The sequence below is a fragment of the Lissotriton vulgaris genome, chromosome 2_2 (assembly GCF_964263255.1).
Source record: "Lissotriton vulgaris chromosome 2_2, aLisVul1.2, whole genome shotgun sequence".
Lineage (NCBI taxonomy): Eukaryota > Metazoa > Chordata > Amphibia > Caudata > Salamandridae > Lissotriton > Lissotriton vulgaris.
In genome coordinates, this window is record NC_141688.1 from 326,025,940 (window position 1) to 326,051,523 (window position 25,584).

A 25,584-nucleotide genomic window follows, 5' to 3' on the forward strand; every position below is an offset into this window, starting at 1 on the left:
CGCCCGGCGGTCCAAGCGGTGAGACCCCCACTCCTGTATCACACCCAGGGATCAAGCGTACCATCTCTCTCGCCGGCGGTCCAAGCGGTGAGGCCCCCACTCCTGTATCGCACCCAGGGATCAAGCGTACCATCTCTCGCCAGGCGGTCCAAGCGGTGAGGCCTCCACTCCTGTATCACACCCAGGGATCAAGCGTACCATCTCTCTCGCCGGCGGTCCAAGCGGTGAGTCCCCACTCCTGTATCACACCCAGGGATCAAGCGTACCATCTCTCTCGCCGGCGGTCCAAGCGGTGAGGCCCCCACTCCTGTATCGCACCCAGGGATCAAGCGTACCATCTCTCGCCCGGCGGTCCAAGCGGTGAGGCCCCCACTCCTGTATCGCACCCAGGGATCAAGCGTACCATCCCTCGCCCGGCGGTCCAAGCGGTGAGGCCCCCACTCCTATATCGCACCCAGGGATCAAGCGTACCATTTCTCGCCCAGCGGTCCAAGCGGTGAGGCCCCCACTCCTATATCGCACCCAGGGATCAAGCGTGCCATTTCTCGCCCAGCGGTCCAAGCGGTGAGGCCCCCACTCCTATATCGCACCCAGGGGTGAAGCGTACCATCTCTCGCCCGACGGTCCAAGCGGTGAGACCCCCACTCCTGTATTGCACCCAGGGATCAAGCATACCATCTCTCGCCCGAAGGTCCAAGCGGTGAGACCCCCACTCCTGTATCACACCCAGGGATCAAGCGTACCATCTCTCGCCCGGCGGTCCAAGCGGTGAGACCCCCACTCCTGTATCACACCCAGGGATCAAGCGTACCATCTCTCTCGCCCAGCGGTCCAAGCGGTGAGACCCCCACTCCTGTATCGCACCCAGAGATCAAGCGTACCATCTCTCGCCCAGCGGTGAGACCCCCACTCCTGTATCACACCCAGGGATCAAGCGTACCATCTCTCGCCCAGCAGTGAGACCCCCACTCCTGTATCGCACCCAGGGATCAAGCGTACCATCTCTCGCCCGACGGTCCAAGCGGTGAGACCCCCACTCCTGTATCACACCCAGGGATCAAGCGTACCTTCTCTCGCCCAGCGGTCCAAGCGGTGAGGCCCCCACTCCTATATCGCACCCAGGGGTGAAGCGTACCATCTCTCGCCCGACGGTCCAAGCGGTGAGACCCCCACTCCTGTATTGCACCCAGGGATCAAGCGTACCATCTCTCGCCCGACGGTCCAAGCGGTGAGACCCCCACTCCTGTATCACACCCAGAGATCAAGCGTACCATCTCTCGCCCAGCAGTGAGACCCCCACTCCTGTATCACACCCAGGGATCAAGCGTACCATCTCTCGCCCAGCGGTCCAAGCGGTGAGACCCCCACTCCTGTATCGCACCCAGAGATCAAGCGTACCATCTCTCGCCCAGCGGTGAGACCCCCACTCCTGTATCACACCCAGGGATCAAGCGTACCATCTCTCGCCCAGCGGTCCAAGCGGTGAGACCCCCACTCCTGTATCACACCCAGGGATCAAGCGTACCATCTCTCGCCCAGCAGTGAGACCCCCACTCCTGTATCACACCCAGGGATCAAGCGTACCATCTCTCACCCAGCGGTCCAAGCGTTGAGACCCCCACTCCTGTATCGCACCCAGAGATCAAGCGTACCATCTCTCGCCCAGCGGTGAGACCCCCACTCCTGTATCACACCCAGGGATCAAGCGTACCATCTCTCGCCCAGCAGTGAGACCCCCACTCCTGTATCACACCCAGGGATCAAGCGTACCATCTCTCGCCCGACGGTCCAAGCGGTGAGACCCCCACTCCTGTATCACACCCAGTGATCAAGCGTACCATCTCTCGCCCAGCAGTGAGACCCCCACTCCTGTATCACACCCAGGGATCAAGCGTACCATCTCTCGCCCAGCGGTCCAAGCGGTGAGACCCCCACTCCTGTATCGCACCCAGAGATCAAGCGTACCATCTCTCGCCCAGCGGTGAGACCCCCACTCCTGTATCACACCCAGGGATCAAGCGTACCATCTCTCGCCCAGCAGTGAGACCCCCACTCCTGTATCACACTCAGGGATCAAGCGTACCATCTCTCGCCCGGCGGTCCAAGCGGTGAGACCCCCACTCCTGTATCACACCCAGGGATCAAGCGTACCATCTCTCGCCCAGCGGTCCAAGCGGTGAGACCCCCACTCCTGTATCGCACCCAGAGATCAAGCGTACCATCTCTCGCCCAGCGGTGAGACCCCCACTCCTGTATCACACCCAGGGATCAAGCGTACCATCTCTCGCCCAGCGGTCCAAGCGGTGAGACCCCCACTCCTGTATCACACCCAGGGATCAAGCGTACCATCTCTCGCCCAGCAGTGAGACCCCCACTCCTGTATCACACCCAGGGATCAAGCGTACCATCTCTCGCCCAGCGGTCCAAGCGGTGAGACCCCCACTCCTGTATCGCACCCAGAGATCAAGCGTACCATCTCTCGCCCAGCGGTGAGACCCCCACTCCTGTATCACACCCAGGGATCAAGCGTACCATCTCTCGCCCAGCAGTGAGACCCCCACTCCTGTATCACACCCAGGGATCAAGCGTACCATCTCTCGCCCGGCGGTCCAAGCGGTGAGACCCCCACTCCTGTATCACACCCAGGGATCAAGCGTACCATCTCTCGCCCGACGGTCCAAGCGGTGAGACCCCCACTCCTGTATCACACCCAGGGATCAAGCGTACCATCTCTCGCCCGGCGGTCCAAGCAGTGAGACCCCCACTCCTGTATCACACCCAGGGATCAAGCGTACCATCTCTCTCACCGGCGGTCCAAGCGGTGAGACCCCCACTCCTGTATCACACCCAGGGATCAAGCGTACCATCTCTCGCCCGACGGTCCAAGCGGTGAGACCCCCACTCCTGTATCACACCCAGGGATCAAGCGTACCATCTCTCGCCCGGCGGTCCAAGCGGTGAGACCCCCACTCCTGTATCACACCCAGGGATCAAGCGTACCATCTCTCTCACCGGCGGTCCAAGCGGTGAGACCCCCACTCCTGTATCACACCCAGGGATCAAGCGTACCATCTCTCGCCCGGCGGTCCAAGCGGTGAGACCCCCACTCCTGTATCACACCCAGGGATCAAGCGTACCATCTCTTGCCTGACGGTCCAAGCGGTGAGGCACCCACTCCTGTATTACCCCCAGGGGTCAAGCGTACCATCTCTCGCCCAGCGGTCCAAGCGGTGAGACCCCCACTCCTGTATCGCACCCAGGGATCAAGCGTACCATCTCTTGCCCGGCGGTCCAAGCGGTGAGACCCCCACTCCTGTATCACACCCAGGGATCAAGCGTACCATCTCTTGCCTGACGGTCCAAGCGGTGAGGCACCCACTCCTGTATTACCCCCAGGGGTCAAGCGTACCATCTCTCGCCCAGCGGTCCAAGCGGTGAGACCCCCACTCCTGTATCACACCCAGGGATCAAGCGTACCATCTCTTGCCTGACGGTCCAAGCGGTGAGGCACCCACTCCTGTATTACCCCCAGGGGTCAAGCGTACCATCTCTCGCCCAGCGGTCCAAGCGGTGAGACCCCCACTCCTGTATCACACCCAGGGATCAAGCGTACCATCTCTTGCCTGACGGTCCAAGCGGTGAGGCACCCACTCCTGTATTACCCCCAGGGGTCAAGCGTACCATCTCTCGCCCAGCGGTCCAAGCGGTGAGACCCCCACTCCTGTATCACACCCAGGGATCAAGCGTACCATCTCTCTCACCGGCGGTCCAAGCGGTGAGACCCCCACTCCTATATCACACCCAGGGATCAAGCGTACCATCTCTTGCCTGACGGTCCAAGCGGTGAGGCACCCACTCCTGTATTACCCCCAGGGGTCAAGCGTACCATCTCTCGCCCAGCGGTCCAAGCGGTGAGACCCCCACTCCTGTATCACACCCAGGGATCAAGCGTACCATCTCTTGCCTGACGGTCCAAGCGGTGAGGCACCCACTCCTGTATTACCCCCAGGGATCAAGCGTACCATCTCTCTCACCGGCGGTCCAAGCGGTGAGACCCCCACTCCTATATCACACCCAGGGATCAAGCGTACCATCTCTCGCCCGACGGTCCAAGCGGTGAGACCCCCACTCCTGTATCGCACCCAGGGATCAAGCGTACCATCTCTCGCCCGGCGGTCCAAGCGGTGAGACCGCCACTCCTGTATCACACCCAGGGATCAAGCGTACCATCTCTCTCACCGGCGGTCCAAGCGGTGAGACCCCCACTCCTGTATCGCACCCAGGGATCAAGCGTACCATCTCTCGCCCGGCGGTCCAAGCGGTGAGACCCCCACTCCTGTATCACACCCAGGGATCAAGCGTACCATCTCTCTCACCGGCGGTCCAAGCGGTGAGACCCCCACTCCTGTATCGCACCCAGGGATCAAGCGTACCATCTCTCGCCCAGCGGTGAGACCCCCACTCCTGTATCACACCCAGGGATCAAGCGTACCATCTCTCGCCCGACGGTCCAAGCGGTGAGACCCCCACTCCTGATATTTGATATTTGATATTTATTAATTTTTCTATAGCGCGACTATCGCTCCGGAAGGAGCATCTTGGCGCTGAGCAATCAGAAGGAACCAACTTGATGGAAATGGGAATCATATGGCTGCGAGGACCAAAGAGTCGGGTCGAAGGAAGATCCAAGTCTTCAGAAGTTTTCTGAAAAGGGTTTCTGAAGGGGCGTGCCTGAGGTTAGAGGGAAGGCCGTTCCAAGCCTTAGCCGCCAGGAGTGAAAAGGTTTTTCCACCTTTCGTTTTGAGCTTAAACCTGGGTATGGTAACCAGATTAGCTCCTGATGACCTCAGGCAGCGCGATGGAGTGTACTGAGGGAAGCGCTTGACAAGATAGGAGGGGCCTGTGTTCTTAGTGGCCTTAAAGACAGTAACAAGGAGTTTAAAAAGGATCCTTTATCACACCCAGGGATCAAGCGTACCATCTCTCGCCCGACGGTCCAAGCGGTGAGGCCCCCACTCCTGTATCGCACCCAGGGATCAAGCGTACCATCTCTCGCCCGGCGGTCCAAGCGGTGAGACCCCCACTCCTGTATCGCACCCAGGGATCAAGCGTACCATCTGTTGCCCGGCGGTCCAAGCGGTGAGGCCCCCACTCCTGTATCGCACCCAGGGATCAAGCGTACCATCTCTCGCCCGGCGGTCCAAGCGGTGAGACCCCCACTTCTGTATCGCACCCAGGGATCAAGCGTACCATCTGTTGCCCGGCGGTCCAAGCGGTGAGGCCCCCACTCCTGTATCGCACCCAGGGATCAAGCGTACCATCTCTCGCCCGGCGGTCCAAGCGGTGAGACCCCCACTCCTGTATCGCACCCAGGGATCAAGCGTACCATCTGTTGCCCGGCGGTCCAAGCGGTGAGGCCCCCACTCCTGTGTCGCACCCAGGGATCAAGCGTACCATCTCTCGCCCGACGGTCCAAGCGGTGAGACCCCCACTCCTGTATCACACCCAGGGATCAAGCGTACCATCTCTCGCCCGGCGGTCCAAGCGGTGAGACCCCCACTCCTGTATCGCACCCAGGGATCAAGCGTACCATCTCTCGCCCGACGGTCCAAGCGGTGAGACCCCCACTCCTGTATCACACCCAGGGATCAAGCGTACCATCTCTCGCCCGGCGGTCCAAGCGGTGAGACCCCCACTCCTGTATATCACACCCAGGGATCAAGCGTACCATCTGTTGCCCAGCGGTCCAAGCGGTGAGGCCCCCACTCCTGTATCGCACCCAGGGATCAAGCGTACCATCTCTCGCCCGGTGGTCCAAGCGGTGATACCCCCACTCCTGTATCGCACCCAGGGATCAAGCGTACCATCTCTCTCGCCGGCGGTCCAAGCGGTGAGGCCCCCACTCCTGTATCGCACCCAGGGATCAAGCGTACCATCTCTCTCGCCCAGCGGTCCAAGCGGTGAGGCCCCCACTCCTGTATCGCACCCAGGGATCAAGCGTACCATCTCTCGCCCGACGGTCCAAGCGGTGAGACCCCCACTCCTGTATCGCACCCAGGGATCAAGCGTACCATCTCTCGCCCGGCGGTCCAAGCGGTGAGACCCCCACTCCTGTATCACACCCAGGGATCAAGCGTACCATCTCTCGCCCGACGGTCCAAGCGGTGAGACCCCCACTCCTGTATTGCACCCAGGGATCAAGCGTACCATCTCTCGCCCGGCGGTCCAAGCGGTGAGGCCCTCACTCCTATATCACACCCAGGGATCAAGCGTACCATCTCTCGCCCGACGGTCCAAGCGGTGAGACCCCCACTCCTGTATCGCACCCAGGGATCAAGCGTACCATCTCTCGCCCGGCGGTCCAAGCGGTGAGACCCCCACTCCTGTATCGCACCCATGGATCAAGCGTACCATCTCTCGCCCAGCGGTGAGACCCCCACTCCTGTATCACACCCAGGGATCAAGCGTACCATCTCTCGCCCGACGGTCCAAGCGGTGAGGCCCCCACTCCTGTATCGCACCCAGGGATCAAGCGTACCATCTCTCGCCCGGCGGTCCAAGCGGTGAGACCCCCACTCCTGTATTGCACCCAGGGATCAAGCGTACCATCTGTTGCCCGGCGGTCCAAGCGGTGAGGCCCCCACTCCTGTATCGCACCCAGGGATCAAGCGTTCCATCTCTCGCCCGGCGGTCCAAGCGGTGAGACCCCCACTCCTGTATCGCACCCAGGGATCAAGCGTACCATCTGTTGCCCGGCGGTCCAAGCGGTGAGGCCCCCACTCCTGTATCGCACCCAGGGATCAAGCGTACCATCTCTCGCCCGGCGGTCCAAGCGGTGAGACCCCCACTCCTGTATCGCACCCAGGGATCAAGCGTACCATCTGTTGCCCGGCGGTCCAAGCAGTGAGACCCCCACTCCTGTATCGCACCCAGGGATCAAGCGTACCATCTCTCGCCCGACGGTCCAAGCGGTGAGACCCCCACTCCTGTATCACACCCAGGGATCAAGCGTACCATCTCTCGCCCGGCGGTCCAAGCGGTGAGACCCCCACTCCTGTATCACACCCAGGGATCAAGCGTACCATCTGTTGCCCAGCGGTCCAAGCGGTGAGGCCCCCACTCCTGTATCGCACCCAGGGATCAAGCGTACCATCTCTCGCCCGGTGGTCCAAGCGGTGATACCCCCACTCCTGTATCGCACCCAGGGATCAAGCGTACCATCTCTCTCGCCGGCGGTCCAAGCGGTGAGGCCCCCACTCCTGTATCGCACCCAGGGATCAAGCGTACCATCTCTCTCGCCGGCGGTCCAAGCGGTGAGGCCCCCACTCCTGTATCGCACCCAGGGATCAAGCGTACCATCTCTCTCGCCCAGCGGTCCAAGCGGTGAGGCCCCCACTCCTGTATCGCACCCAGGGATCAAGCGTACCATCTCTCGCCCGACGGTCCAAGCGGTGAGACCCCCACTCCTGTATCGCACCCAGGGATCAAGCGTACCATCTCTCGCCCGGCGGTCCAAGCGGTGAGACCCCCACTTCTGTATCACACCCAGGGATCAAGCGTACCATCTCTCGCCCGACGGTCCAAGCGGTGAGACCCCCACTCCTGTATTGCACCCAGGGATCAAGCGTACCATCTCTCGCCCGGCGGTCCAAGCGGTGAGGCCCCCACTCCTATATCGCACCCAGGGATCAAGCGTACCATCTCTCGCCGGACGGTCCAAGCGGTGAGACCCCCACTCCTGTATCGCACCCAGGGATCAAGCGTACCATCTCTCGCCCGGCGGTCCAAGCGGTGAGACCCCCACTCCTGTATCGCACCCAGGGATCAAGCGTACCATCTCTCGCCCAGCGGTGAGACCCCCACTCCTGTATCACACCCAGGGATCAAGCGTACCATCTCTCTCGCCGGCGGTCCAAGCGGTGAGGCCCCCACTCCTATATCGCACCCAGGGATCAAGCGTACCATCTCTCGCCCGACGGTCCAAGCGGTGAGACCCCCACTCCTGTATCGCACCCAGGGATCAAGCGTACCATCTCTCGCCCAGCGGTGAGACCCCCACTCCTGTATCACACCCAGGGATCAAGCGTACCATCTCTCTCGCCGGCGGTCCAAGCGGTGAGGCCCCCACTCCTATATCGCACCCAGGGATCAAGCGTACCATCTCTCGCCCGGCGGTCCAAGCGGTGAGGCCCCCACTCCTATATCGCACCCAGGGATCAAGCGTACCATCTCTCGCCCGACGGTCCAAGCGGTGAGACCCCCACTCCTGTATCGCACCCAGGGATCAAGCGTACCATCTCTCGCCGGCGGTCCAAGCGGTGAGGCCCCCACTCCTGTATCGCACCCAGGGATCAAGCGTACCATCTCTCTCGCCGGCGGTCCAAGCGGTGAGGCCCCCACTCCTGTATCGCACCCAGGGATCAAGCGTACCATCTCTCTCGCCCAGCGGTCCAAGCGGTGAGGCCCCCACTCCTGTATCGCACCCAGGGATCAAGCGTACCATCTCTCGCCCGACGGTCCAAGCGGTGAGACCCCCACTCCTGTATCGCACCCAGGGATCAAGCGTACCATCTCTCGCCCGGCGGTCCAAGCGGTGAGACCCCCACTTCTGTATCACACCCAGGGATCAAGCGTACCATCTCTCGCCCGACGGTCCAAGCGGTGAGACCCCCACTCCTGTATTGCACCCAGGGATCAAGCGTACCATCTCTCGCCCGGTGGTCCAAGCGGTGAGGCCCCCACTCCTATATCGCACCCAGGGATCAAGCGTACCATCTCTCGCCCGACGGTCCAAGCGGTGAGACCCCCACTCCTGTATCGCACCCAGGGATCAAGCGTACCATCTCTCGCCCGGCGGTCCAAGCGGTGAGACCCCCACTCCTGTATCACACCCAGGGATCAAGCGTACCATCTCTCGCCCGACGGTCCAAGCGGTGAGACCCCCACTCCTGGACAGGACAGTTGGTTTAATTAAACACAGCGGCCGGGAGAGCAGGCGACAGTCGGGTCTGCAGACTGTCTCAAATCATGTTTGATTAGAACATAATTTTATGCATCACATGAAGCGTCGTAAAGTAGTTTTGACCTTCCTTTGGACCCGGGGGTCTGGGCCGACTCACGGCGCCGTAAGTCTGGTTTCTTGGAGAGAAGCGCAGGTAGATTTTGACCTTGTGTGGACAGGATGCGAAACACGTGTCCAGATGTCCGGTGTGGAAAGCGTTTGATCATTGCATATAGTGTGCTTGCTGTGCTCTGATTGGCTGAGAGTTCCTAACAGTGCGGCATCTGACTTTATGACGCTTTGGGAAATCGCGCTCCTCTGACCAAAGGTGTTTTTTGGGGCAAATCTCCGAAGACCATTGGGTGTCGCTGCCCATCTGTGGGATCGAACTGGGGTTTCCTGTTCATGCTTCTGTCTTAAGGGTTACGGGTCACCCCACCCGGGGTCTGTCCAGCAGTTGCTTCAGGCCGGGGTCTCGGAGCCTGCCTGACCACCCACTTCTGACTCTGGGTTGAGGAGGAGGTCATATCGGGTGAATTCAACAGCGATGATGCGAGTTTGTTATTCTACGTACATATATCCTGATATGCTTCCATATCATAGAGTCCAATATTAACAGGGGCACAGTAAGGCGCACAGCTGGTATGACATGCCCATGCTTTCCTTGACCCCTCTCTGCTACCCCTCGCCCCCTGGATGCCACCTGTGGGTCGGGGGCACCAGTAAGGCTCTCAGCTGGTATGACATGCCCATGCTTTCCTTGGCCCCTCTCTGCTGCCCCTGGGTGCCACCTGTGGTTCGGGGGGCACCAGTAAGGCTCTCAGCTGGTATGACATGCCCATGCTTTCCTTGGCCCCTCTCTGCTGCCCCTGGGTGCCACCTGTGGTTCGGGGGGCACCAGTAAGGCTCACAGCTGGTATGACATGCCCATGCTTTCCTTGGCCCCTCTCTGCTGCCCCTTGCCCCATGGATGCCACCTGTGGGTCGGGGGCACCAGTAAGGCTCTCAGCTGGTATGGCATGCCCATGCTTTCCTTGGCCCCTCTCTGCTGCCCCTCGCCCCCTGGATGCCACCTGTGGGTCGGGGGCACCAGTAAGGCTCTCAGCTGGTATGACATGCCCATGCTTTCCTTGGCCCCTCTCTGCTGCCCCTGGGTGCCACCTGTGGTTCGGGGGGCACCAGTAAGGCTCTCAGCTGGTATGACATGCCCATGCTTTCCTTGGCCCCTCTCTGCTGCCCCTGGGTGCCACCTGTGGTTCGGGGGGCACCAGTAAGGCTCACAGCTGGTATGACATGCCCATGCTTTCCTTGGCCCCTCTCTGCTGCCCCTTGCCCCATGGATGCCACCTGTGGGTCGGGGGCACCAGTAAGGCTCTCAGCTGGTATGGCATGCCCATGCTTTCCTTGGCCCCTCTCTGCTGCCCCTCGCCCCCTGGATGCCACCTGTGGGTCGGGGGCACCAGTAAGGCTCACAGCTGGTATGACATGCCCATGCTTTCCTTGGCCCCTCTCTGCTGCCCCTGGGTGCCAGTTATATCTGTCTGCGGTTGGGCCCAGTGACGTGTGGGCGGATGGCATTTCAGCTGGCGTCGCTGGAATGCCCACCCCCGGCTGTTGCTATATTGGGGTCTCTGCTTCGTCACAGGGGCGGGGGGAGGAGGGAGGCCCAGCTGCACCCTGAGGAACCTCCGGATCACACGTCTCTTTCTCTCCCCAGGACCCTGCCCCAGCAGCACCGGCCGCCCTGACCCAGCAGCACCGGCCCCAGCAGCACCGGCCGCCCTGACCCAGCAGCACCGGCCCCAGCAGCACCGGCCGCCCTGTCCAGGCCGCTTCCTGTCCGTCTGGCTTTAAGGTAGGTCCGCGCCGCAGGGGGTCGGAGGGGGGGGGGGGGGGGAGGTCAGTCTGTGGGGGGGTCAGAACAGGGATCCTAGCCGGGCAGGGGGTGTCAGCTTAGGGCGGGGCATTGCGCCCAGCGCCCTGGGCAGGGGCACAGGGCAGCGGGAGTGCGGAGCCAGTCGGGGTGAAGCTGCAGACCTGGGGGGGCTGTGGGACTCTGCGGAGACCCGGGGGGGGGGGGGGGGTCCGGAGTCCATGTCACGTGCTGGGGGTCTGTGTATGGGGCGAGGGGGCACGTGGACAGGTGTGCCCTCACGCGGGCACTCGGGGCACCCCTGCCCCACCTGGCTCGGTTTATTTCTGATGATGAACTCACCCGCGCGTGCTCCTGCCCCGCACGAGGGGGAGTGAGGGGGAGTGGGGGGGGGGGGGGGGGAACAAGTGCCAACAAGTTGCAGTTTTCCCTAGATGTTTCTAGGGTGAAGGTGCCCCTCGCACCGACGCCCCTCTGTACTATTGCTTTACTGATTGGGCCCCGTCTCACCCGCGCTTCCTCCCCGGGCCCCCGACGTGCCAGTGACTCCTGCCCTCCTCCATCTGAGGCTCCTCTTCTGTGGCAGGGGGCGGGGGGGGGGCGTTCCTATGGGGCTCAGGGCCTGTCCTGTGGAAGGGGGGGTTCCTATAGGATGAACCGCAGGGCCTGTCCTGTTGGGAGCGGCGGGGGGTTCCTATAGGCTGGGCTCAGGGCCTCTACTGTGGGAGGGGGGGGGGGGGGGGGGGTCCTATAGGCTGGACCGCAGGGCCTGTCCTGTTGGGGGGCGCGGGGTGTTCCTGTAGGCTGGGCCGTAGGGCCTGTCCTGTTGGGGGGCGGTGGGGGGGTTCCTATAGGCTGGGCCTCGCGGCCTGTCCTGAGGTGGGACCGGCCAGGAAGGCCTCCACTCACCCGGTCACTTTCTTTTCAGCCACAGAGAAATCTGCAACCATTCTGTGCTGCAAGGGCACCGAGATGCCAACGGAGGTCGAGGCAGGGGGCGAGGCCCCCGGCGGCAGCTTCTTCGAGGTAAGAAGGACTGGGGGGGGGGGGGGGGGTTCATTAATGTGCAAGGGCTCCTTGGGGGGGGGGGGGCTTCTGGTGCGGTGATCAGCTCCACAAACAATCTCATCTCTTGTGTCATGGGTCTTCCAATGAGTGGGTTATTGGCAGGGCTTTAAGTGGACCGGGTCCCTGCGGAACACAGACCTGATAGTGGTTAAAAACAGACCTTGAAACGGGTCCCTATGTCCATGTCCTTAACTTTAATGTCCAGGCAGTCCATGACAGCGAGCCAGGGCCTCTTTGTTTCACATGTTTTACTTGATTGTGGTTTTTCTGAGTGTTGTCTGTTTCCAGAATGCTGGGTTTCTCTGACGTGTTCCGTTGTGTGTGGTCCACACTTAGGACTGATGTGTGTATAATGACCCTAGATTGCGAGCACTGGAGTTGAGGCTGTGTAGTGCCTGGTGACAGCGCCCATTCAAAACCCAGCACGAGCTTGGGATTGTGCAGCGCCTCGTGACAGCGCCCATTCAAAACCCAGCACGAGCCTGGGATTGTGCAGCGCCTCGTGACAGCGCCCATTCAAAACCCAGCACGAGCCTGGGTTTGTGCAGCGCCTCGTGACAGCGTCCATTCAAAACCCAGCACAAGCCTGGGATTGTGCAGCGCCTCGTGACAGCGCCCATTCAAAACCCAGCACTGCCTGGGATTGTGCAGCGCCTCGTGACAGCGCCCATTCAAAACCCAACACAAGCTTGGGATTGTGCAGCGCCTCGTGACAGCGCCCATTCAAAACCCAGCACGAGCCTGGGATTGTGCAGCGCCTCGTGACAGCGCCCATTCAAAACCCAGCACAAGCCTGGGATTGTGCAGCGCCTCGTGACAGCGCCCATTCAAAACCCAGCACGAGCCTGGGATTGTGCAGCGCCTCGTGACAGCGCCCATTCAAACCCAGCACTGCCTGGGATTGTGCAGCGCCTCGTGACAGCGCCCATTCAAAACCCAGCACGAGCCTGGGATTGTGCAGCGCCTCGTGACAGCGCCCATTCAAAACCCAGCACGAGCCTGGGATTGTGCAGCGCCTCGTGACAGCGCCCATTCAAACCCAGCACTGCCTGGGATTGTGCAGCGCCTCGTGACAGCGCCCATTCAAAACCCAGCACCGAGCCTGGGATTGTGCAGCGCCTCGAGACAGCACCCATTCAAAACCCAGCACAAGCCTGGGATTGTGCAGCGCCTCGTGACAGCACCCATTCAAAACCCAGCACGAGCCTGGGATTGTCCAGCGCCTCGTGACAGCACCCATTCAAAACCCAGCACGAGCCTGGGATTGTGCAGCGCCTCATGACAGCGCCCATTCAAAACCCAGCACGAGCCTGGGATTGTGCAGCGCCTCGTGACAGCGCCCATTCAAAACCCAGCACGAGTCTGGGATTGTGCAGCGCCTCGTGACAGCGCCCATTCAAAACCCAGCACGAGCCTGGGATTGTGCAGCGCCTCGTGACAGCACCCATTCAAAACCCAGCACGAGCCTGGGATTGTGCAGCGCCTCGTGACAGCGCCCATTCAAAACCCAGCACGAGCCTGGGATCGTGCAGCGCCTCGTGACAGCACCCATTCAAAACCCAGCACGAGCTTGGGATTGTGCAGCGCCTCGTGACAGCGCCCATTCAAAACCCAGCACGAGCCTGGGATTGTGCAGCGCCTCGTGACAGCGCCCATTCAAAACCCAGCACGAGCCTGGGATTGTGCAGCGCCTCGTGACAGCGCCCCTTCAAAACCCAGCACAAGCCTGGGATTGTGCAGCGCCTTGCGACAGCGCCCATTCAAAACCCAGCACGAGCCTGGGATTGTGCAGCGCCTCGTGACAGCGCCCATTCAAAACCCAGCACGAGCCTGGGATTGTGCAGCGCCTCGTGACAGCGCCCATTCAAAACCCAGCATGAGCCTGGGATTGTGCAGCGCCTCGTGACAGCGCCCATTCAAACCCAGCACTGCCTGGGATTGTGCAGCGCCTCGTGACAGCGCCCATTCAAAACCCAGCACGAGCTTGGGATTGTGCAGCGCCTCGTGACAGCGCCCATTCAAAACCCAGCACAAGCCTGGGATTGTGCAGCGCCTCGTGACAGCGCCCATTCAAAACCCAGCAAAAGCCTGGGATTGTGCAGCGCCTCGTGACAGCGCCCATTCAAAACCCAGCACTAGCCTGGGATTGTGCAGCGCCTCATGACAGCGCCCACTCAAAACCCATCACGAGCCTGGCATTGTGCAGCGCCTCGTGACAGCACCCATTCAAAACCCAGCACGAGCCTGGGATTGTGCAGCGCCTCGTGACAGCGCCCATTCAAAACCCAGCACGAGCCTGGGATTGTGCAGCGCCTCGTGACAGCGCCCATTCAAAACCCAGCACGAGCCTGGGATTGTGCAGCGCCTCGTGGCAGCGCCCATTCAAAACCCAGCACGAGCCTGGGATTGTGCAGCGCCTCGTGACAGCGCCCATTCAAAACCCAGCACGAGCCTGGGATTGTGCAGCGCCTCGTGACAGCGCCCATTCAAAACCCAGCACGAGCCGGGGATTGTGCAGCGCCTCGTGACAGCGCCCATTCAAAACCCAGCACGAGCCTGGGATTGTGCAGCGCCTCGTGACAGCGCCCATTCAAACCCAGCACTGCCTGGGATTGTGCTGCGCCTCGTGACAGTGCCCATTCAAAACCCAGCACGAGCTTGGGATTGTGCAGCGCCTCGTGACAGCGCCCATTCAAAACCCAGCACGAGCCTGGGATTGTGCAGCGCCTCGTGACAGCGCCCATTCAAAACCCAGCACGAGCTTGGGATTGTGCAGCGCCTCGTGACAGCGCCCATTCAAAACCCAGCACGAGCCTGGGATTGTGCAGCGCCTCGTGACAGCGCCCATTCAAAACCCAGCACGAGCCTGGGATTGTGCAGCGCCTCGTGACAGCACCCATTCAAAACCCAGCACGAGCCTGGGATTGTGCAGCGCCTCGTGACAGCGACCATTCAAAACCCAGCACGAGCCTGGGATTGTGCAGCGCCTCGTGACAGCGCCCATTCAAAACCCAGCACGAGCCTGGGATTGTGCAGCGCCTCGTGACAGCGCCCATTCAAAACCCAGCACGAGCCTGGGATTGTGCAGCGCCTCGTGACAGCGCCCATTCAAAACCCAGCACGAGCCTGGGATTGTGCAGCGCCTCGTGACAGCGCCCATTCAAAACCCAGCACGAGCCTGGGATTGTGCAGCGCCTCGTGACAGCGCCCATTCAAAACCCAGCACGAGCCTGGGATTGCACAATGTCTGTTCGGGAAACCTGGTCTCAAGTTATGCTTTCAAGCTTGACCAAACCATGTGATCCTCTGCACTTACGTTTCTTCAGTGTGCCTCCTTTTCCATGATCATCACATGAGAGCACAGTCCAAGAATTCACTTGTACAGTAATCTCTCCTGTGCCGCGGTCGAAGTGGGGGGATCAGAGGTGCATGACGTACCCATACTTTTTTTACTTTTAGAAAAACAGTTCCCTTTTTGTGAAAAGTAAATCATCTGAGAGCAGCAAAGCTTCAGTCGATTTGGAAGGCAGGGAGTCTCCTCTGCTGTGAAACCGAGGGAGGGGCAGACACATCAACAGGCCTTCCTGCCAGGGTGCTGCTGCCTGAAACAGTGAGCATGAAAATGAGGCTTGCAGGTCTCAAATGTTGCAGACACATGTCGGCGGATGGCTGAGCCGTTGAGCTGCATGGGTTTCAGGGGAGGGAGTGAAATATCTACCCATTGCGGTGCCTGCCAGAGGCCCTCGCGGGCGTGACCTGCAGCAGCGCCTGCACTTTTCCAATACTGGGTCTGTTTCGGGGGCTCCGCTCAATTCATACCACCCTCTAGGCCTAGGAGGGGCCACGGTGGAGGGGGCCAGTACGTTGATTTTCTGTCCTCAGTGACTCTTCAGACATTTTAGTTGTTGCTGCTTGCATTTGTCTGGTGAATATCTTTTTAACATGCCCACTTGTTTGTTTATCTCACGAGTGTTAATGTTGGCAGCACTGAGATACTCACACCCTTAATTGCCTACAAGAAAAAATGCAGTCCGGATCTAAATTTTATTTTGCATTTTACCAGTCTGCTAATTTTCGCCATGACACATAGCCAGGGCCACTTACAATATGTGTCAATGACCACAATGTGTTTTCAGTTTCCCCATTTGCCACATAATGCACCCCATGCTACATAACTTAAATATTTCACCAAAAATAAAGAAAATTCTAGCTCAAACAAATAACAGTGGTATCACATTTGCTGCTTGTACTGTAAATATGACCCCCCCCATTCCCCTTGCTGCCTAGTCACCCCCTTCATATTCTCTCCCGCCAAAATAACCCCTGCTCTTGCCTCGCAATGTCCTCCTTTCTCACAGCTACTCCCTTAAGCTCTTTTTAAGTCATCCATGCCCTTGTTATACCCATGGACCACAGACTCAACCCCCTGCCAACCTCTTCTCAACCCTCTGCCACACTACTCAGCCCTCCACCACCCTCTTCTTAACCTTCCGCCGCCCTCTCTCTGCCCCCCTCGTCTCGACCCTCTGCCGCCCTCGTCTCGACCCTCTGCCGCCCTCGTCTCGACCCTCTGCCGCCCTCGTCTCGACCCTCTGCCGCCCTCGTCTCGACCCTCGGCCGCCCTCGTCTCGACCCTCGGCCGCCCTCGTCTCGACCCTCTGCCGCCCTCGTCTCGACCCTCTGCCGCCCTCGTCTCGACCCTCTGCCGCCCTCGTCTCGACCCTCTGCCGCCCTCGTCTCGACCCTCTGCCGCCCTCGTCTCGACCCTCGGCCGCCCTCGTCTCGACCCTCGGCCGCCCTCTTCTCGACCCTCGGCCGCCCTCTTCTCGACCCTCGGCCGCCCTCTTCTCGACCCTCGGCCGCCCTCTTCTCGACCCTCGGCCGCCCTCTTCTCGACCCTCGGCCGCCCTCTTCTCGACCCTCGGCCGCCCTCTTCTCGACCCTCGGCCGCCCTCTTCTCGACCCTCGGCCGCCCTCTTCTCGACCCTCGGCCGCCCTCTTCTCGACCCTCGGCCGCCCTCTTCTCGACCCTCGGCCGCCCTCTTCTCGACCCTCGGCCGCCCTCTTCTCGACCCTTGGCCACCCTCTCTTCATCTCCCATACGGGTCTCATGCTTTTGGCACTTTGCATTCGCACACTCATTTCTGTCCATCCTCTGATACCCTGCTCTCTAGCCCTCTCGCTTCTCGGGTTCACCACACACTGTTCCTAAGTTACTATTGAATCTCCTGCATTTCTTTCTCACATCTTCCTTTCACATATTTTCTAGTCTACCCCTCTCACACTTTTCTCTCAAAGATCCTCTTTTCTGCCCCGCACACACCCACTTTTCATGAAACACTCCTCACAAGCATACTGCGTTCTCTTCTTAAATCCTGCTTTCCCTCCCAAATCCCCTTTCGTGCCCTTCTCACGCCCACAACCTCCCTTACACGTCCTTCTTTGCACACTTCATGCGGTTTCTCATCTCTAGTTTCCTATCGCTCCCTCACACTGACGCGTGCTCCCAAGGATGGCTGTGCTTTTATATTGCTTATCACCAGTTCAAATGTTGAATAATCCTTTTTCAAAATGACGTGCGTGAAAATAATGCAGTGTTTCACGATTTGGCGAAATCAATGTGCAAGCCCTACTGATGAGGTCAGAAGTAAAAATCCTATGCAGGATTGTAGACTTAAATCGACACAGTGAGGATTTCAAGATGGAGCATGGTTATTTGGGAAAATTGAATAAAATTAAAGGTTGGGGCATTTACAACATACCTAGGTTTGTGTTGATTGAGAAATAGCGGACAGCTAGTAGGCAATAGTGATTTGGAGCAGGTCAGCCATAGTATAGTAACTATCTACTAGACAGGGACGCGGGTAGTAACTATCTACTAGACAGGGACTCGGGTAGTAACTATCTACTAGACAGGGACACAGTTAGTACCATATCCTAGACCGGGACACAGGTAGTAATTATCGGGACACAGGTAGTAATTATCAGGACATAGGTAGTAATTATCAGGACACAGGTAGTAACTATCGGGACACAGGTAGTAACTATCGGGAGACAGGTAGTAACTATCGGGACACAGGTAGTAACTATCGAGACACAGGTAGTAACTATCGAGACACAGGTAGTAACTATCGGGACACAGGTAGTAACTATCGGGACACAGGTAGTAACTATCGGGACACAGGTAGTAACTATCGGGACACAGGTAGTAACTATCGGGACACAGGTAGTAACTATCGGGACACAGGTAGTAACTATCGGGACACAGGTAGTAACTATCGGGACACAGGTAGTAACTATCGGGACACAGGTAGTAACTATCGGGACACAGGTAGTAACTATCGGGACACAGGTAGTAACTATCGGGACACAGGTAGTAACTATCGGGACACCGGTAGTAACCATCTACTAGACAGGGACACGGGTAGTAACCATATACTAGACAGGGACACAGGTAGTAAGTATTGGGACACAGGTAGTAAGTATTGGGACACAGGTAGTAAATATTGGGACACAGGTAGTAAATATTGGGACACAGGTAGTAACTTTTGGGACACAAGTAGTAACTATTGGGACACAGGTAGTAACGATTGGGTTACAGGTAGTAACTATCGAGACACAGGTAGTAACTATCGGGACACAGGTAGTAACTATCGGGACACAGGTAGTAACTATCGAGACACAGGTAGTAACTATCGGGACACAGGTAGTAACTATCGGGACACAGGTAGTAACTATCGAGACACAGGTAGAAACTATCGGGACACAGGTAGTAACTATCTACTAGACAGGGACACAGGTAGTAACTATTGGGACACAGGTAGTAACTATTGGGACACAGGTAGTAACTATTGGGACACAGGTAGTAACTATCGGGACACAGGTAGTAACTATTGGGACACAGGTAGTAACTATCGGGACACAGGTAGTAACTATCGAGACACAGGTAGTAACTATCGGGACACAGGTAGTAACTATCGGGACACAGGTAGTAACTATCGGGACACAGGTAGTAACTATCGGGACACAGGTAGTAACTATCGGGACACAGGTAGTAACTATCGGGACACAGGTAGTAACTATCGGGACACAGGTAGTAACTATCGGGACACAGGTAGTAACTATCAGGACACAGGTAGTAACTATCGGGACACAGGTAGTAACTATCTACTAGACAGGGACACAGGTAGTAACTATCGGGACACAGGTAGTAACTATTGGGACACAGGTAGTAACTATTGGGACACAGGTAACTATTGGGACACAGGTAGTAACTATTGGGACACAGGTAGTAACTATCGGGAGACAGGTAGTAACTATCGGGACACAGGTAGTAACTATCGAGACACAGGTAGTAGCTATCGGGACACAGGTAGTAACTATCTACTAGACAGGGACACAGGTAGTAACTATTGGGACACAGGTAGTAACTATTGGGACACAGGTAGTAACTATCGGGACACAGGTAGTAACTATTGGGACACAGGTAGTAACTATCGGGACACAGGTAGTAACTATCGAGACACAGGTAGTAACTATCGGGACACAGGTAGTAACTATCGGGACACAGGTAGTAACTATCGGGACACAGGTAGTAACTATCGGGACACAGGTAGTAACTATCGGGACACAGGTAGTAACTATCGGGACACAGGTAGTAACTATCGGGACACAGGTAGTAACTATCAGGACACAGGTAGTAACTATCGGGACACAGGTAGTAACTATCTACTAGACAGGGACACAGGTAGTAACTATTGGGACACAGGTAGTAACTATTGGGACACTGGTAGTAACTATTGGGACACTGGTAGTAACTATTGGGACACTGGTAGTAACTATTGGGACACTGGTAGTAACTATTGGGACACTGGTAGTAACTATTGGGACACTGGTAGTAACTATTGGGACACTGGTAGTAACTATTGGGACACTGGTAGTAACTATTGGGACACTGGTAGTAACTATTGGGACACTGGTAGTAACTATCGGGACACCAGTAGTAACCATCTACTAGACAGGGACACAGGTAGTAACTATCTACTAGACAGGGACACGGGTAGTAACTATTGAGACACTGGTAGTAACTATTGGGACACTGGTAGTAACTATTGGGACACTGGTAGTAACTATTGGGACACTGGTAGTAACTATTGGGACACTGGTAGTAACTATTGGGACACTGGCAGTAACTATTGGGACACTGGCAGTAACTATTGGGACACTGGTAGTAACTATTGGGACACTGGTAGTAACTATTGGGACACAGGTAGTAACTATGGGGACACAGGTAGTAACTATGGGGACACAGGTAGTAACTATGGGGACACAGGTAGTAACTATGGGGACACAGGTAGTAACTATGGGGACACAGGTAGTAACTATCGAGACACAGGTAGTAACTATTGGGACACAGGTAGTAACTATGGGGACACAGGTAGTAACTATGGGGTCACTGGTAGTAACTATCGGGACACAGGTAGTAACTATGGGGACACAGGTAGTAACTATGGGGACACAGGTAGTAACTATGGGGACACAGGTAGTAACTATGGGGACACAGGTAGTAATTATCTACTAGACCGGGACACAGGTGGCACCCTCTTGGTTAGAGTGCACCAGATCACTTGCTCCTCTGGTTGGCGTGCGCCAGATCATGGGACCTGAGACTTTTCTCACAGGTACCCAGGGAGCCCCTCGGTCTCCTCTGGTTGATGTCCACCAGGAGCCTGGACGTGGCACAGAAGGGGTTGCAAGATTTCCACCTCAGGATGACCTTCTTTACCACTTTGCCCTTTCTAGGCTGGCAACTACCGTCACACGGTGAAACGGATCAATGATGGTAACAAACTGTGCAACGAGCTGGTCTCCTGCTTCCAAGAACGTGCCAAGATAGAGAGGAGCTATGCGCAGCAGCTGTCAGACTGGTCACGCAAGTGGAGGACGACAGTGGAAAAAGGTGAGCCCGATGCCCAGGGCAAGAGGGTGGTTTGGATGGTTCGGCAGGGTTCCTGTCTCATAATTTTTTATTTTCTTAGAGTTTTATAAAGCGCCAACTTGACCCAAATCGGATATCAGAGCGCTTTACATAGCACCAGTTGCATTACATGAGGACACATTCATTAGGTCTCGCCTATGCAGCGTGCAATCGCTGCTTAGAGAGACCTCTTGGCATCGCTCAGCACTTTTGTTAAAATTCATGCATGTTTGCACTGCTCTCTATTGCACTCATGCACGTTTGGTGTTTCCCTTGCTGGAGCGAGCAGCAGCGCCATCTGTTAGCAATTATCGCGCCTTGCTGCTCGTTCCCGCAAGCGAAATGCCAGACACGTACTTCGCTTCTACAGGTGCGCAGGGGCCCATATGTTTTTCATTATCGGTGCCTACCTCCAGCCGGTATGGATGTTGCTTCATTGCCAAACCTGTTTCACACATGCTCTCGCGCCTGGGCTGCCCTGTATTTTCGGCTTTATATAGGAAACAGCGGTTCCAGTGGAGTGATATGATTACTTGGTATAGTAACAATAAAGCATAATAGCGATAATAAACCCGGGTTATGGGGCATGTCAAAGAGAGAAAAGGAGGCTCGCAGCGAAGGATTTTTGACAATGCAATTGTATTTACAAACATAAATCAAGATATGTTCATTTACTGGAGTTTCACAGTGCAAAAGTGTCCCCTAGTGTATTTTATTTATTTATTTATTTTTAAAGTTTTATATAGCGCGATCAAGATCTTTGCAGATATCAGAGCGCTTTACAGAAACAGTAGGTTGGATAAACAAACTGTTGAAAACAGTATAAAATTCGGTAGTGAGTGAGTTGCAAAATAGGGTATTAATCGCACTAGAGTATGCACACTAATAACAATCAAGAAACAATATTATAGAAGCCGTCCAGTGTCGACTCGAATAAGATTATAGCACCCCAGAGGGTGAGTAACCACACTGTTGTAAACAGAATAGTAGTCAGTAGTGAGTGAATTGCAAGTTAGTAAAGCACTCAAGTCATAGTGTACTGCCCTAATAAACAATCTGGAAACCAATAATATAGCATCCGTGCAATGATTTTGATCCAGTAGGAGTCATAAAAGAGTCTAACATAGATAAGCATTCAGGTAGCCGATAATATAGGAGCCATGTACCGTCATTGTTCCAGTAGAAATAGGGTTCAGGTGAACTTAGCCATAAGGATGGCTGTTACCTCTTTCTTGAAGAGTACAGAGGAGGGGATAAGCCTAGTTTCTAGTGCATTCCAGATCCTAGGTGCCATTCCAGAGAAGGAGCGTTTGTATGTTTTTTCCTTCTGGAATCTACGAGGTTTCAGGAGGAGATTCTTTGTGCTTCTGTTGGATCTCGAGCCTCCTGATATAGTCAGTTTGTGAGTGAGGTAGTCGGGTGACTTGTGGTGTACGGCCGAGTGTGTCATACAGGCAATTTTCAGCTGAACTCTGGTTTCAAACGGCAGCCAGTTCAGGGCTTTTAGGTCAGGGGATATGTGCGAGTGTTTTCTTGAACCAGTGATGAGCTTTGCGGCCGCGTTCAAGGAGGCTCGTAGGGGCGCCGTTGTTGTTAGGGGGAGCCCGCTGAGAGCCACAATTCCGTAGTCTATGCGAGGAATGACTAGGGCTTGTACAGCAGTTTGGAAGTCCTTGGGTGGTAAGAAGGGTTTGAGTTTTCTCAGCGTGTTGATTTGGAAGTTGGCTCCTTTAGTTGCTTTGCTAATATGCTGCTGCATGTCGAGATTGGAGTCAAGTGTGATGCCAAGGGATTTCGCCGAGTCTACGATGGTGGGCTGGACATTTAGTGCGGTTAGATGATTGAGCCAGGTTTGGGTGATGGCCTTTTTCGCAGGAGGTGAGATCAGAAGGAACTCAGTTTTCAGAGCATTTAGTTTAAGGTGATTGTCGGCCAGCCATGTTTGTGTGTTTCTTAGTGTGGCATTCAAAAGTTTGATGTCTTCAGGGGATTGAAGCTTGAGGTAGAGCTGAGTGTCGTCGGCGTACATATGGAAGTGTACATTTGATGCTTGAAGCAAGTTGTTCCATGACAAGGTTGAACAATGTGGGGGATAGGGAGGAGCCTTGCGGGACGCCTAGTGTTACAGGCACAGGTGAAGACAATGCGTTGTTGATCTTGAACTTCTGAGACCGGTTGTGCAGAAAGGAAGTGAACCATTTGAGAACAGTCCCGGATATGCCCATTCTGTTGTTTAACAGCTCCAGTAGATTCTCGTGTTTGACCGTATCAAATGCTGAGGAGAGATCAAGAAGGATGAGGAGGCAGGACCTCTGGTTCTCTATGAAGAACCAAAAAGGACAATTGAGTGATTACTGGCGACCGTATTTACAAGGTTTCTGTGCAATTATTATTTCAAGGAAAGCGACCATTGTGAATATATACAAGAGAAATACACAGACACTTTACACAATCATAAGTGCTGTTTGCAAGGTTAGGTTTCCTTTAATGGTCGACAGCGTTTCGACCCAGTTGCGAATAAAGGGTCTCATCAGGACCAAAGGTTGGGGGACATCTGAAGGATAAGATAAAAATGGGTGAGGACTGGACCAATGGGAATGCCCAGGCAACGGAAGTAGACCGCTAAGAAGGGGGCGGTTTATACCTGGTTATTTGAATGAAGGTCACGTGTGGTGTGCTGTCACCCCTGTGCGTGAAAAGTGAAGCAAAAATACTCGCAGTGACCCATGTTATATCGGTAGTCACTGCAAAAGGTAACTTACCACTGGTACTTGTGAGTAGGCAATGGATGGTCAATACTGGGGCGCAGTTCAGGTGGGGCGTGATGACGTGTGGACAGTGTCAATGGATCCGAAGTACTGGAAGTTAGTCTAGCCCACAATGGTTCGAGCATTACCAAGGAGAATACCTGTGTCAAGGGGATTTCAATTAGAAAATGCATCGAAAGGAAGAGACGGAATCTCTCGGCGTGGGGCTGACCTAATGATGGCCACGAGCGTCCGATATGATCCATCTGCTCCGGCGTCCTCGAGGGAGAGCCGTATATACAGTAGAGCGTGCGCACTTAAAAGATGATGGATGTGACCGCGGGCGAGGGTACGGGTGTGAATGGAGTGGATCTTCTGTGGGCCCTCGGGGGGAGGGGCCTGATGACTGTGGAGCGGGTGGTGAAGGTGAGGGCAATTGCCCAAGATCAAGCTGTGAAACATGACGCGGAACACGGAGCGCTCAAACCGGTCGTGCCCGGACATGGTATCAATAAATGATGTACAGTGAGTGCAGGCATGCATCACAGTTATCAACATCAGTGCAATCTGCATATTCAGTGAGAAATGCCACTTATAACATTCTGGCGGCAACTAGGCAATACATAAAGGCACTGCGGCGATGCTTGGTGTAACAAGACATTATTACAGGGTGCATTTCCATGTAGTAACATTATGGCGGCATTCTGAATCACAATTATCGACATCAATGCATTCTACAAATTTAGGGAGAGATGTCACTTGTAACATTGGCGGCAACTATTTAATACAAACAGGTGTGGCGATGATGCTCAGTTTACAGAGACATTAGCATGATTACAGTGCGCATTTTTCATGTGGTGCCCTTGTGGCGGCAGCTCGGTAGTGTATGGAGGTCTCGTGAAAATGCTTGGTAGGATAGGAACTTCACTGTGTGTGTCAACATGTGAGTGCAGATGTGGTGATTGCATACGTTGTTACATCTGTTATAGTTTATCAGACAGAAAACAAGTATCGAGGAAGGCCACCATCACCCTGATATCACGTGACCAGTATTGTACTTAATGCGTGAGCGTGGCGACGAAACCGCGCCATTCCTCTGCCGAGTTCAGACCTTGATTGATTGAGTCAATTTTGTCTATCCAATGGCATTGGAGGATTTGAGCAATGTCACCACCTCTTTCTGGGATTTTGGCAATGTCAATCACCTGCCACTTGATCTCATCAGCTGTGTGATTTTTCTCAATGAAATGTGAGACCAAGGGTGCTGTTGTCACTAAACGTCTTATGCGTCTGCGGTGTTGGCCTATTCTAGCTTTCACAGGTTGCTGTGTCTGTCCAATGTACGGAAGTCTACAGGGACACCGGATACAGTACACAACGTTGCGTGTGTTGCAATTTGAGAAAAAGTCTAGGGCATGGTTGTAGTTCTTGTGTTTTGAATGTGGTAGTGCTTTCCGTATAGGGACACGCAACACAGTTTCCACATTTGTGGTGGCCTAACACTGGTGGGAGACCCCACGTAGATTCAAGGGTGCCTCCTTTCTTTCTTGTGGTCTCTGTGGAGGATCTGACCAGATGGTCCTTCAGGTTTTTTGCCCTTTTGCATGCAAATAATGGCACTTCAATGGAGGAGTCGGTGTTCGGTAATAAGGTTGCAGATTTTGTTGGTGTGCACACCAAAGGTAGTTACACAGGCAATTTTGTTGACTTGTTTCTTGGGTCTTGTGACCTGCAATTCCTCTCTCGGGCAATACCAAGCTTGTTTTAGAAATCTTCTGACAATTCTGTTTGGGTACCCTCTAGAAATTAACTTGGTTTTGAGTGTTTCTGCTTATTTGAGGTAATCCTCCTTTCTAACACAATTTCTGCATACTCGCCAGAACTGCCCACATGGTAGTCCGTCTCTTAAGACTCTAGG

At 55.8% G+C, this 25,584-nt stretch overlaps 1 protein-coding gene across 5 annotated transcripts in view; it reads left to right on the plus strand.

Moving 5' to 3' along the window:
• The window catches only part of PACSIN3 (protein kinase C and casein kinase substrate in neurons 3), a 319,761-nt gene that overhangs the window by 174,446 nt on the left and 119,731 nt on the right, over window positions 1–25,584 (plus strand). For 4 of the 5 annotated variants that reach the window (XM_086959721.1, XM_086959718.1, XM_086959719.1 and 1 more), the window contains exons 3-5: window positions 10,735–10,856; window positions 11,803–11,900; window positions 20,745–20,901. In XM_086959721.1, the coding sequence (XP_086815847.1) occupies window positions 11,847–11,900; window positions 20,745–20,901 (211 nt within the window). In that variant the 5' untranslated portion in view covers window positions 10,735–10,856; window positions 11,803–11,846. Of the gene's footprint in view, window positions 1–10,718; window positions 10,857–11,802; window positions 11,901–20,744; window positions 20,902–25,584 lie in introns of all 5 variants that reach the window. The other variant, XM_086959717.1, reaches the window with a different exon arrangement.